This window comes from Heloderma suspectum, chromosome 15 (assembly GCF_057233095.1).
Source record: "Heloderma suspectum isolate Gila_16-S chromosome 15, 16-S_ref, whole genome shotgun sequence".
In the NCBI taxonomy this organism is placed as follows: Eukaryota; Metazoa; Chordata; class Lepidosauria; order Squamata; family Helodermatidae; genus Heloderma; species Heloderma suspectum.
In genome coordinates, this window is record NC_139472.1 from 15,123,490 (window position 1) to 15,137,585 (window position 14,096).

General features: G+C 46.3%; 1 protein-coding gene across 1 annotated transcript in view; it reads left to right on the forward strand.

Moving 5' to 3' along the window:
* Positions 1 to 3,070: 3,070 nt before the first annotated feature.
* EPHA8 (EPH receptor A8) overlaps positions 3,071 to 14,096 on the forward strand; it is a 71,848-nt gene continuing 60,822 nt past the window's right edge. Inside the window, exons 1-2 of the mRNA XM_084821720.1 lie at positions 3,071 to 3,130; positions 11,181 to 11,844. Of these exons, the coding sequence (XP_084677846.1) occupies positions 11,199 to 11,844 (646 nt within the window). The 5' untranslated portion in view covers positions 3,071 to 3,130; positions 11,181 to 11,198. The remainder of the gene's footprint in view (positions 3,131 to 11,180; positions 11,845 to 14,096) is intronic.

Sequence of the window (14,096 nt, forward strand, 5' to 3'; positions counted from 1 at the left end):
GCCATTAAAATGATTTGTTGTCCAATACATTAGGAAGCCACCAAGTCGGGTAAGGCTGTACTATATCATATTGTATCGTATTTGGTGACGGTATTAACTGTTTTGATTTATTCCATCGTTTTACACTGCTGTAGGCCACTCTGAGCACTGGGACTATAGTGGAAGGTTGAGACAGCAAGGCATAACATTTCTTAAACAGATAAATAACCTTATCAAACAAAATAATAATAGATCGACCTGGGGACTGTCTGGGTAGCATCTGGAACGGTGTCGCTGTTCTGCCTGTCTCTGACCATATCAACAAGACAAACATCTATACTTCCTGAAATTCCTTCTGCTGGGATAAAATCACCATCACAGGCTGTAGTCCAGGTTCTTCCCACTCCTGGGGGATGGTGGATGATTACCTGACAGGTTTCTTGGCAGAGGCCCCAGGGCTGTGGAATTCCCTTCCTGGCGAGGTGTGCACTGCAGCTTCTCTTGGTTTTTAGATGCTAGGCTAACTGCACAATCCTCTATGTGCCTACTCAGAAGCAAGTCCCATTGAGCAGAATGGGGATCACTCCCATGTAGGTGGGTGAAGGATTGCAGTCTTGTAGGGATGTACAAAAGTCACTTACCTTTCCGCGGATTATGTTGATGATCCGTTCCTCCCCCCCCGGAATCCTCCATGGCCGGCTGTGCTCCGCAGCAGCTCCACGGAGCAGCCGGCCAGGCCCAGGCGAGAGCAGTCCGCAGCTGGATTACCAGCCGCGGAGGGCTCTGGGTAAAACAAACAAACAACCCCCCCTTTTTGATTCACCATTTTAGCCTACGTAAATATTTATGTAGGTTAAAACGGCGAATCAAAAAGGGACGCAAATATCGCCCGCTATTCTATTTGCGTTCCCCTTGATTTTCGCCATCATAGTCTATGTAAATATTTACGTAGACTAAGATGGCCAAAAATAAGGAACGCAAATGGCCATTTGCGTACGCTGTTTTTTGTTTTTTTTTTTACCCAGCCATGATAGGCTACGTAAATCTCTACATAGTCTATCATGTCTTGTAAAAAAACAAACAAAAAACGACAAGACTGCAAATGACGGTGGCGGCAGCCAGTCGGAAGACCAGCCGCTGCCGCCGCCGAAGCCACCGCCGGAGCTGCTGCCACCCGGAACATCCGCCCCAGGTAAGTCTTGTCTCGGGGGGGATCTGCGGCGGGCAGGGGGTGGCAGGCCGTTCCGCCACGAAGTTCGGGGGGCCGAATGCACTGGCATTCGGCCTCACCAAGATCCGTGGCAGAATTCTCTGACATCCCTAAGTCTCAGGCAGTTCTTTTATGGAGAGTCTTTGGGACCCAATGATTTTTTGTCAACAGCTGAAAGATTCAGTTGGTTACCTGCCAGTTTTTCAGCTGCATAATCAATTACTCACTGTTTTCCAATTATTACTGCTTGATTGTTGTGTTTTACTTGTTTTGATCTCTGTTTTGTTTTGTATCATTGCATTTAAATGATTCCTGGACCACTTTCTAGACCAGCAGTTCTCAAATGTTTCTCTCTCTCTCTCTCTCTCTCTCTCTCTCTCACAGATCACTTAATAAAGTTTTGTTGTTGTTCTACAATTAAACGACAGACTATTTTAATAACTTTTTTTCCCCTACAGCTCCGTCATCACCATCAAAACAGTTATGAAAAACATGGGTCCAGGGCCAGGCCGAACTAGCCTGTTGGATAATCTCATCCTTGTCAAAATGACCTCAGTCTCAGTCATCAGAAGAAATAAACTGCAGTGGCTAGTTACAATCATTATGTTGAGATGAGCATCTATACATATAGATCAGCACATACAACTCTGTGTCTTCCTTTGTCCCTTTTTGGGCAACACATAACTAGCCATTTATTTATTTATTACATTTTCATACCGCCCAGTAGTCAAAGCTCTCTGGGCAGTTCACAAAAATTAAAACTCTAAAACACAACATGATAAAACATAATATAAAACCTTGAAAAGTTTAAAACAGAATAAAACCAGAGTAAAAACCACCAGCAGGGAAAGATCTTAAAAACACAAGAACACACCTTTTAAAAACAACCTGAAGCACTAAAAGGCCTGGGAAAATAAAAAGGACTTCACCTGCTGCTGAAAAGACCACAATGTAGGTGCCAGGAGAGCTTGTCTGGGGAGGATCTTCCACAAGTGGGGTGCCACCAGTGAAAAGATCCTGTCCACAGGAGCTACCAACCTCCCGTAATTTGGTGGGGGCACCCAAGGGAGGGCCTCTAAAGATGGTCTTAGGTTCTGGGCAGGTATATACAGCAGGAGACAGCCTTCAGATAACCTGGCCCCAAGCTGTTTAGGGCTTTGAAAGTTAATACGAGCATTTTGAACTGGTCCCAGAAATGGAGTAGAAGCCAGTGTGGATCACAGAGCACTGGTATAATACGATCATATCAATCAGTCCCCATTAACAATCTTGTTGCCCTATTTTGGATCAGCTGAAGTTTCTGGACCATTTTCAAAAGCGGCCCCACCTGTAATGCATCCTAACGTTAGCAATCCTAATGGGAGGCTACCAGATAACTGTAGCTAGGCTACCTCTGCCCAGATAGGGATGTAAGTTGGCATATCAGCCTAAGCTGATAAAAGGTGCTCTGTGCCACTATGAGGGGGAGTGCAACCCCCTCCAGAACAGGTTGAACACCACTTAGCCAGTCAGACAAACCAGACCATGCTAAATGGAACTTGTATAGTACGAGTGGTCCATAGTTCGCAGTTTGAGAACCTCTGTTCTACAGCATTTAGGTCCCATGGTGGCTTCTAAATGTTTTAATAAATTAATAACATAATAAAATGCATGGTGACCAACTGCCTATCAGAGCATCTCTTCATTCCAAAGGGGCCAAGACACTCTGTATTCTTTGTGGTTTGATCAAAGGGCAGGATAAATGGGCCCTTTGTTTATGAAGAGATCTTTAATCAAGAGGCTGCTGTTGGGCAGAAGACCCAAGCAATACAGGAAGACTGTGATTATCTCAACATCTCCAGCTGTCTAATGAACATTTTTCTCCTATGTTTTGCAGTGAATTTGCTGGATACCTCCACAATTATTGGTGACTGGGGATGGCTCACCTACCCTTCGCATGGGGTAAGTAATTTAAGAACTTAAGAAGAACCCCGCTGGATCAAATGAAAGGTCCACCTTGTCCAGGATCTGGTTTCCCACTGCAGCCAACCAAATGCCTTCGGGAAATCTTCAAGCAGGACATGAAGGAAATAGCCCAGTATTTGAATTACAGGGAACCAGAGTGCACATCCTACCTTTGCTGATGGCCCCCTTTAGCCACCATTTTAGAAGCTTCAGGAGATGTAGGACTGGCTCCAGAGGGTGGCAAGACTGGGCATTTGCCAAGGCCCTGAGACAAACAAAGGCCCATCATCCTAGCAGTGCTACCATTTCCCCTTTGCACAGACTACCTAAGAAGCTCAAATGTCACCTAAAATATATATATATGTTTGCAAGTCCTGCCTCTTTCAGGATGGGGGGAGGCACGGAGGGTGCTGTTGCTTGTCCTCCCCCCAAATCCAGTCAGATCCGTCGTGAGCTTAATCATTATATTAACCAGTCTTACAGCTGCTTCAGGGAAATGATTGGGACCCTGTGGTCCTCTGGATGTTGGATTCCAATTCCCATCAGCCCTGTCCAGCATGGCCAATGGTCAGGGATGATGGGGGTTGTAGTCCAACATTTGGAGGCCTACATGTTCCCCACTGCTGTCTTAAATAAATTGTTATGGTCAGTTTCACATAGTGCAGCTAGCGAAGGGTGACGTGTAATGGGGGAGCGAGCGGTTCAGACTAGGGATGGATGGACTCACCTCTGTATGCAGTCACTAGGTGCTCACCTCTAATCTTGCATAAATGGCGGCCTTATGGCCGCCATTTGCATAAAAGAACTTTTACGTAGAATAATGGGCTGCCATTGTTATGCAAAATGGCATCTCACTGAGCCATTCAGCAGGTCATGTGGTGAGCGGTGGCAGCAGTTTGCAGTACCCAGTCCAGCAGACTGAGTGGGGGAGGCAGTCCATCAGACTCCACCCCCGTATTGGACACCTGCAACATCCCTAGTTCTGACAGATACTGAGCTGGAGGGTGTGAAAATAGGAATATAAGTATCCAAGAGTGGCCCTATTTCTGTGTGAGGTTGTCTAGGGATGTCGGAGAATTTCTCCATGAATCTCCAGGAGGCTGAATGCCAACGCATTCGGCCCCCCAAAATTGGTGGAGAAACGGTCCGCTCCCCCGGGATGGGACTTACCTTTGTCGAATGTCCCTGGCACTGGCGGCTCCCGGCGGCAGTTCGGCGGCGGCGGCAGCCGGTCTTCTGACTGGCTGCCACCGCTGCCATTTCCCAGTAAAACAAAAACAAAAACAACAAATGTGATAGGCTACGTAAAGATTTACATAGCCTATCATGGCTAGATTTTCAAAAAACACCGTGATAGGCTACGTAAATCCTTACGTAGCCTATCACGGCTGACTTTGGGGGGGAAAAAAAAGCACGTACGCAAATGGCGGCGCCGATGGGCGCTGCCATTTGCGTTCCTTATTTGGGCATGTGTAGTCTATGTAAAGATTTACGTAGACTATAGTGAAAATAAGGGCAATGCAAATAGCGTTGCCCTTATTTTTGCCGTAGTCTACGTAAATGTTTATGTAGACTACATGTGCCCAAATAAGGAACGCAAATGGCGGCGCCCATAGGCGCCGCCATTTGCGTACGCGCTTTCCCCCCCCCAAAGTCAGCTGTGATAGGCTACGTAAGGATTTACGTAGCCTATCATGGCTGACTGCAGGGACGCAAACGGCGGCGACTACAGCCGCCGCCATTTGCGTCCCAGCAGGAGACGAGATTCGCGGCTGGAGGGACGGGGCGCCTCCCCCCCGGCCAGAATTTCGGCCAGAGGGACGGGGCGCCTCCCCCCCACCCAGAATTTTGGCGGGGAGGGATGGGGCGCCTCCCACCCCTCCAGAATTTCAGGGGGAGGGACGGAGCGCCTCCCCCTCCCCGTGAAGCAAGCTGCGGGATAAGGTAAGGGACTTTCGTCCATCCCTAGTGGCTGGCAATGGTACCTCCAGGGCAGGACATTGGAGCAGAAGTCCATGGTCCCACTACAACAGACAGTCCAAGATGACCTAACTGCACCACTGATGACTGGTGCCATCTAATCGTCCAGGTAACAAACAGCCCTTAAGGCAGCCCTTTGGATGTTCCACTCTCTGGCACAGGCCTGTTTGTCCTGAGCTCTTTCAGATGCAAGACAGCTGAGGCAGGCAGCAGCCCCATCCTTCTGCCCAGCCATTTTTCCTGGTAAATTTCTGTGCTGCCCGCTTCCTTCTTCATTCACGTAGGCCAAGCTTAAGCCATGCTCGTATCTATTATTTGCATCTTTATCCCTTTATCATCTTTTTTTTAAGGTCTTGTGTTGACTTTAATTTAAACTGTTAGCCAAGTTCTTGAATACAGATATAATCAAGCCAGCTTGCTTGCCGCATTAATTATGATGTCCTCATTTTCATCTTGCTGGGGAACCTTATTTCAATGACATGGGAAGAGAGAAGAGCTGTTTCATTAAAAAACAAAAGAAAAACCAGAGACAGGAACAAGTCATGGCCGGTTGGGCTAAAATAGGAGGCCTATAATCAGACCCTTAATTTCCACCATCTGCTGACTCTGCATCTGAGTTACTCACAGAACCTCTTTAATCGCTTAAAACATTTATCTCGACTAATTCAACTGATTAGCCTATACTCCTGTGCATGTCTGTTCAGAAGTTTGTCCTACTGGGTTTGATGGGGCTTATTCCCAGATAAATGTGCATCTGAGTGCACACTCAAGTGCAATGCTATGCATGTCTACTCAGATGTAAGCCCCATTGAGTTCAATGGGGCTTACTCATAGGAAAGAGGGCTTAGCAGGAGTGCATAACATCTGTCTTAGGGCCAGATCTGGTCCTCCTGGGGTCCCAGTCACCTCTCTGGCATCCCCTTTCCCCTGACTGCCTATTATTTGATGGTTTTCCTGGCTTTTGCCGTGTTTTCTTCCCATTCTACAAGTTTGAAATGCCTCTCCTGAGGTTTAGTTACTGGAAGTAAGAGATTTAAGCTAAAATATGCTGGTATTTTGGCCATGCCTCTTTCGTATTTTGCCCCTCTCACCCCTGGAATGCGGCCCCCAAGAGCTTCTCCACCATGGAATTTGGCTCTGAGGCTGAAAGAGGCTCAACACTTAGGAATATAGAGGAAAAAAATGAACAAACACAACACGCACACACACACACACACAAACCCAACTGGGCTTGGCTTGCTGGTGATAATAAATATAAACAAAACAGGATGTAATAATATTTTTTTATCTACGTAGTTAAAAAGCATGTGCATAAAAATAATAAGAAAGAATACACTGTTATCGTGCTGTAAAGAAACATACATCAAACCAATAAGGGAGAATTCAATGTTGTTGTGCTATAAAGGCCTAACTATATCAGAAATAACCAATACAAATGGACTGGAGCTGTGCTAAAAAAAATCCCCCACGTTTTTTCTTACCATTCTAATTCAATTCGATAGAAAAGAAATGGCTTTCAAAAAGAAATTCAAAGGAGGAGAAATTTCAGAAAGATTATCCTGGGTTGGGTTTGGAGTTCTTGTGCTTACCTTAATTATGAGGGAAGTGTCTCATGAGTGTCCTGTCTGTCATTGCACAGTCATCTCTGTGGCAGCCTGCAGCCTCCCTGGCTTCCCACACTTCAGTTCAAGCCATCATGAGACAATTCCTCCCATGGGGCTTTTTGTAGTCCAGAAATGGCAGGTGACCTGGGAGGCTGCAGAGCAGTGGAAAGATGTGTAATAGAGAGAGAGAACACACCCAGCACCCTCAGCCATGTCACAGTGATTGGGTAAGCTCAAAAAGACCACCAAAAGAAATTCAAAATTCTGCCTCAGGAAAGTGGAAGCCTCAACACAGTGGATGCTGTTGCCGCCTACAGAAGCAGTGCAATGAAATAAAAACCCTGAGGAAAAAAGAACCTGTGCTACAACCCCTGCCAATAATGAGCCCTTTCTGTGAGAAACTGCTGGAGAATTTCTCCTCCCCTAGGAGAAATTTGGTGACATTGTCCCCCCCCCCCCAATTTCTCTGCCCACAAATAGCTTGGAGAATTTGGAGAGGCTGTTTGCACACAGCTCTAAAATAAACCACGTTTCGACCTACAGTCTTCCTCAGTGGTCTAGTATAAGGGCTAAAAAAGGTAAAGGTGTCCCCAACCAGTCGTGTCCGACTCTAGGGTGTGGTGCTCAACTCCATTTCTAAGCCGAAGAGCCAGCGCTGTCCGAGGACACTTCCGTGGTCATGTGGCCGGCATGACTGAACACCGAGGTGCACGGAACGCTGTTACCTTTCCCGCCGAGGCGGTACCTATTTATCTACTTGCAATTTCTTGCTTTCGAACTGCTAGGTTGGCAGAAGCTGGGACTGAAGACGGGAGCTCACTCCGTCATGCAGCACTCGGGTCTCGAACTGCTGACCTGCCGACCTTCCGGTCTGCAGTTCAGCGTCTTAATCACTAAGCCACCGCGGCCCCAATAGTATAAGGGCTACTGTCTAGTATATAAGAGGTATGCCCCCAAAGTGAAGAGACACATGTATACAGAAAACATTGTATATAACACATACAACACAATTACCAACATAGGTCCGTGCAGTGTTTTGACAAATTTACTAGTCTTTCCAATCCTTCCTCTATGTACTGTTTTTGAGGATGGGAAGAAACTGCAGTAGTCATACAAATGGTAGACAGATAAGAAAGAAAAGGAAGCTTTGAATGCTGCCTGAACAGGAGCTTTCAAGCTATTTGCACAGGCCCAATAGCCCTGAGGTACAGGACTGCAGCTTGACAGTGCAATCCTATACATGTCTACTCAGAAATAAGGCTCATTGAGTTCAAGGGGGCTTACTCCCAGGTAACAGGGTACAGGATTGTTCTGTTAGGACTTCTTCACATGGAGCTTTTATCTGCTATTGGAAGGGATTGCTCCTTCATGGAGGTTTGCAGGCCCTTTACATGACGTCATGAACCTCCAGGACGTCTCTCGCACTAAATGACTGTTATGCCATTTTTAAATAGATTGGAGATAATGAGCTATCCCACTTGTGTTCTGCTTGAGTTCCCTCTGTGGAAAAGGAAAAGCTGCAAGAAGAGGAGTGAGATCAATGGAAGATAAAGGAAGACACAGATACGGGGAGAAGGGGGGGGGGAAGCGCATGTAAAGGGAGTCAATGGTGATCCTGCATTTAAAACGGAAGCAGAAAGCCCCATTTTGAATAGGCTGGTGTAGAGATGCTCTTAATCTTGCTGTTCTGCCAAAACAAAACAACCCCTTCCCCAAGCCTGTTGATTTATGATGCACAGTTCATGGGTCGATTATTCCAGCCTCTATTTTTTATCCAGTATTTTTGCAAAAATGCACATTTTCGCAGACACAAATACGCGCATTTTTGCAATTGCCGTTTTATTTCTCAAGAAATGGCCACCGCAAAGCTCGATGAGGCTGCCGGGGTGAGGACAAGCCATTTGCTGAGCATGGGCAGGGGGTGAGCAGGGGCAGGGGCTTGGCGAGTGGCGCTAGGGGTTTCGGGCAGGGGGTGGTTCTGTCAGATTCCCTGATGGAATCAGGCACCTGTGCTATCCCTACTTGAAGTTGCCCATCAACAATTAGCAGCTGGACAGTAGGGATGGACGAAAGTCCCTTACCTGGTACTGCAGCTTGCTTCACGGTGGGGGGGAGGCACTTCGGTTCTCCCCCTGAAATTCTTGGGGGGGGGAGGCGCCCCATCCCTCGCTGCTGAAATTCAGGTTGGGGGGGAGGCACCCCATCCCTCACCTCCGAAATTCTGGCCGGGGGGGAGCGCCCCGTCTCCCCGGCCACGAAATAAAAAAGTTATGGGGGGGGGAAACACGTGATAGGCTACATAACGATTTACGTAGCCTATCACGGCTAGATTTTCAAAGTCAGCCATGATAGGCTACGTAAATCGTTATGTAGCCTATCATGGGTGACTTTGGAAAAAAAAAGCGCGTACGCAAATGGCGGCACCCATGGGCGCCGCCATTTGCGTTCCTTATTTGGGCACGGGTAGTCTACGTTAAGATTTATATAGACTACGGCGAAAATAAGGGCAACGCAAAAGCGTTGCCCTTATTTTCGCCATAGTCTACGTAAATCTTTACGTAGACTCCCTGTGCCCAAATAAGGAACGCAAATGGCGGCGCCCATGGGCGCCACCATTTGCGTACGCGCTTTTTTTTTCCAAAGTCACCCGTGATAGGCTACGTAAATCGTAAAGCTGACTTTGAAAATCTAGCCGTGATAGGCTACGTAAATCGTTACGTAGCCTATCATGTGTGGTTTTTTTTTTTAACTTTACGGGGAAATGGCAGCAGCGGCCGCCGCCCCCGCCGAAACACCGCCGGGACCCGCCGCCGAGAGGGACATTCGACAGAGGTAAGTCCCGTCCTGGGGGGGGGGGAGAGGAGAATTTCACCACCAATTTCGGGGGTATTCGCATTCGCCCCCGAGATTCGTGGAGAAATTCTCCGCCATCCCTACTGGACAGCCAACTGAGCAGGCAAGCACACAGGCCATCTTCTCAGAGCCTTCCCTTCTATAGTGTGATGTATTCTATTCCTATTTAAATGATCGTCACCATTTCTAAATGTGCATCTATACAAATCAATGAGAATATTCAAATGTTATGCAAACCAGTGTCCCTTTGGGCCCTCTTTTTAGTGATATTTTCCCTCTTTTTTGGCAATGTGTAACTGTTCCCCCTAAAGACTTTCGAATGGGCTTTGAAGACTGGGGTTTTTTTGGGGGGGGGGTGTTGTTGTTTGAAATTGCTTTTAACTAACTGCTTTAGTGTTTCATATTCAACAGCTGCTGTTTCTAACTTGCTATATTCCCCCCTTTTTAACCTTTAACACTATTTTATTCTGCTGATAATATTTTTCACAGCTGCTGGTGCTATTAATACAGGTTTTTGATGTTCCTCTTTTAGATTGTAGTTTTGTGGTTTATAATACATTATGAATTTTGTGTCTTCATGTGTCATGAGCCACTTTGGAAAGGGTAACTCTGAAAGGCAGCCTACAGTGGTGAGAAAAAGTTTGCAAACCCCTTAGGATTGTCTCATATTTCCATCCTAAAATGTTATTAGATCTTAATAACTCCACAATCTTAATAACTTAATAACTCCACAATCCTAGATAACCCTAGATAAAGAACAATAAATAACCTGATAAAATAGATGACACAAAAGCATGATGCTTTTCCAAGATGTATTTATCCACAACTGATCAACATTGGATATCCCTGTGTGAAAAAGTATACTGTATGTGAACCTTTAGATTCAGTAGCTGGTGACACTCTTTGCGCAGCAATGATTTCAAGTAAGCATTACCTGTAATAGTTAGTCAGCCTCTCGCATCAGTGTTGAGGAATTTTGGCCCATTCCTCCTTACAGAACTGCTTCAACTCAGTGATGTTTGACAGCTTCCTTGCATGAACAGCTCACTCAGGTCCTGCCACACTTCAACAGGGTTTAGGTCTGGACTTTGACTAGGCCATTCTAAAACATGGACTTACTTCTTCCGCCGCCAGGTCCTCAGAGATGTCTTTTGATTGTGGCATGACGTGTTTCCACACAACTATATGGTGAAGACCAAGCTCACAAAGTATCTGACCTTTTTATAGGGTGGGACCTCCCAAACTCACCCCTGAAGATCTACCTGATTACTTACCTGATTCTAATTATTCCCTGTAATTGAGGTGATGCAACCAGGGGTTCATTTAGTTTAGCACATACCCTGACTCTTAAGTACTCATCGTTTCCCTAATTTATACATCGTTCTATTTCACAAGTCACAGAATTGGTTGATAAAACCCTATTGGATATTTAGAAAAGGAGTGCTTTTGATTCACAAAGGCTATCATGGTAAAACTATGGAAGACCCATAATTATAATTAGGGTTCACAAACTGTATAAGTACTGAAATAAATAAGTGCAAATCAATCAATCAGAGGTGGCCTCTTTCTGACTTGACTCTAAGTCTCCTCTCTCTCCTCTCTCCTACCAGTGGGACTCCATCAATGAAATGGATGAATTTTTCAACCCCATTCACACCTACCAAGTATGCAATGTCATGTCCCCTAACCAGAACAACTGGCTACGGACTAGCTGGGTACAAAGGCACGGGGCCCACCGGGTTTACGCAGAGATCCGGTTCACTCTGCGCGACTGCAACAGCATGCCGGGGGTGCTGGGCACATGTAAAGAAACCTTTAACCTCTACTACCTCCAGTCCGACCGCGACCTGGGAAGCACCACCCGCGAGAGCCAGTTCGTGAAGATCGACACCATTGCAGCCGACGAGAGCTTCACCAACGTCGACCTGGGGGTCCGGCGGCTCAAGCTCAACACGGAGGTGCGTGGTGTGGGGCCGCTGAGCAAGCGAGGCTTCTACTTGGCCTTCCAGGACATCGGGGCCTGTATCGCCATTGTCTCTGTCCGTGTCTACTACAAGAAATGCCCGGCCATGGTGAGGAACTTGGCGTCTTTCTCTGAGGCTGTCACTGGAGCAGACTCCTCGTCCCTTGTGGAGGTGCGGGGCGAGTGTGTGGGGCATTCGGAGGAAAGAGACACCCCCAAAATGTACTGCAGTGCTGAGGGGGAATGGCTGGTGCCCATTGGGAAATGTGTCTGCAGTGCTGGCTACGAACAGCAGAGGGACTCATGTCTAGGTAAGTCCGGCTGTTGGCTGCTCTTAACTAGGACTATTATAGGATATTTGAGTGATACTGAGCCAGCCTCTCCTTAGAGAAAGATGGCAAGTCTGAGCACTCTGACATTAAGAGCTCTACGGTTGATCAGGTCAGCTTCAAAAGACAACTTCAGTGGGGGTTTCCAGAGGTGAAACTCAACCACAAATTTGACTGAGGGTCTTGGGTCTTTAACAACAGTGGCTGGGAGTTGGGTCTTCTCAAACTACCAAAACTGTCTGTATTAGATTTCTATTGTATGCATAATCTCCTAAATGAATCGGGGTGTGCCTTGTATTTGCTGTCTTTCATATAATATTGCCTACAATCTCAGTACATCTCAAGGTGACTTCTTCTGGGTCCACGTACAGAGCGAGAGTCATTAATGATGCAGATATCTACCCACTCCAAGTAGAGATTGTCCTGTTAAGGATTCTCCCATGCATTGATTGTTTCGCACTGTAGCAATGGTTTCCCCTCCAGCTGTGTGAGGCTGGCTCCATTCCAAGGTTGTCCCCTGGCTTTGTCCACGTCTGGGCTCAATCAGCAGGCATGTTCTAAAAAAATCCTGGCAGGACATTTTGACAGCAAAGAAAACAAAACCAACGTCGACAGAAAGTAAAGTTATCTTCTTAATCCATCACCTCCAAGCGCAGCTGAGCTCCAAGCTCAGAGGACGGAGTTTTCCCAGAGAGTCTGAGGGCTCCGAAAAGACTTTCCAGCATGCAACTGTATAAACGATGATAAGGAGACAGCAGCTGTGCAAAAAGCACTACTGTGCACTGCCCTGGGGCTGTATGTGTACAGCAGCTGCCTGACTGGGCCCTCGCAGGAGGTTTTGTTTGCTTTTAGTTTCTTCACAAAAGCGATTTGGAAGAACCAAGCTTTGACTCAGCAAATACCAATAGGTTGCTGTGTTTATATTCTGGGGAAATGTGAGCAGCGGCCATGACAATATTCAGCCCAAGGTTACCTCTGCCAAAGTGATGCAGGAAAGGACACGGCTGAGTTCGATGCTTGCCTGGCTTGAGATGCTCCGTATAACATGTCATAAGAAAGCTGCAAATGGCCCTGCATGTCATCAATGCCAGCTTTCCTTTAGGGATGCCTGTCACTGGGATATCTGGCTCTTTTTTGGCTCGATGTTTTGCAACCTGTATGAGATTATTTGCATTTGCAAGCTGAGCTGCAGGCTTTCCCCTGAACTCTGGGAACTTTGTTCTGCATTTTTGGGGCGTTGAACCATAGTTGCACAAATCGCTGAGAAATTTGCGCAATCTGTGCAAAATGCCTGGAAAATCCAGAAACTGGCCCGAATTGCTGCAGACCAATTTAGGCACTGCAGCAGGAACCAAAACTAAGTCTGCGGGGCTGAGCCTAGGAAATCTCATCAAACTCTACCTGTCCAACCAATTACTCTGACATCCCTACATTCCTTAAAAGGAGACACTTCCTTAGGAGTCACATAATAAGAGCTGATTATGAGCAAGTTAATTTATATGAACTATTAAGCTTCCTCCTTTGAGATGAAGATAGAACTTGAAGGTTACTCTATGGAAAGGATAGTTTCTGAGGAAATATCAAGGAAGAGAGAAGGTGGCAGTATATAGGTAATCTGGGAAGGAGTTCCAGGTAGGGACGCATGTGAAATTCATTTCCATTAATTTTTTATCAGGATTTACCTAATATTCATCTTTTGGACCAAACACAGACTCGAATGCCATCTGCTGTCAAAGTCTGTACATTTCTGAGCTTGCAGTGTGATTCAGGGACCCCAGAAAATGCGTTCAACAGCATACGTCTATTTGAAAACTGCACATGAAAAATGCATACTTCTGGGGAAAAAAATGGACACAAACATGATTTAATCTATGGGGGAAGAATGCATACCTTTCAAAAATGTGCACAATTGATGTGTACATTTGGAAAAATCTGCATACATATGAATTTTCATGTGAAAAGGAAAAGACAAGGATTGTAATCTGATATGGACATGAGACGGAACAAGCTTTGAGCTGGAATTGGGAGATCTTCAATGAACCCGGGTTTTGTTTGTATGCACATCCCTAGTTCCAGGAATGTGGGACAATGGGAAGCAGGTTCTGCTGTAGCTGAGGGTGAAGGTCATGAGTAGGGGGGATGCTGGGAATGATGTGCAAGAAAATAGAGCAGGGCATGACCTGGAAGAACTCTGAAGGAACAATAAGGAATTCATACTACATGTAGGAGAAGGA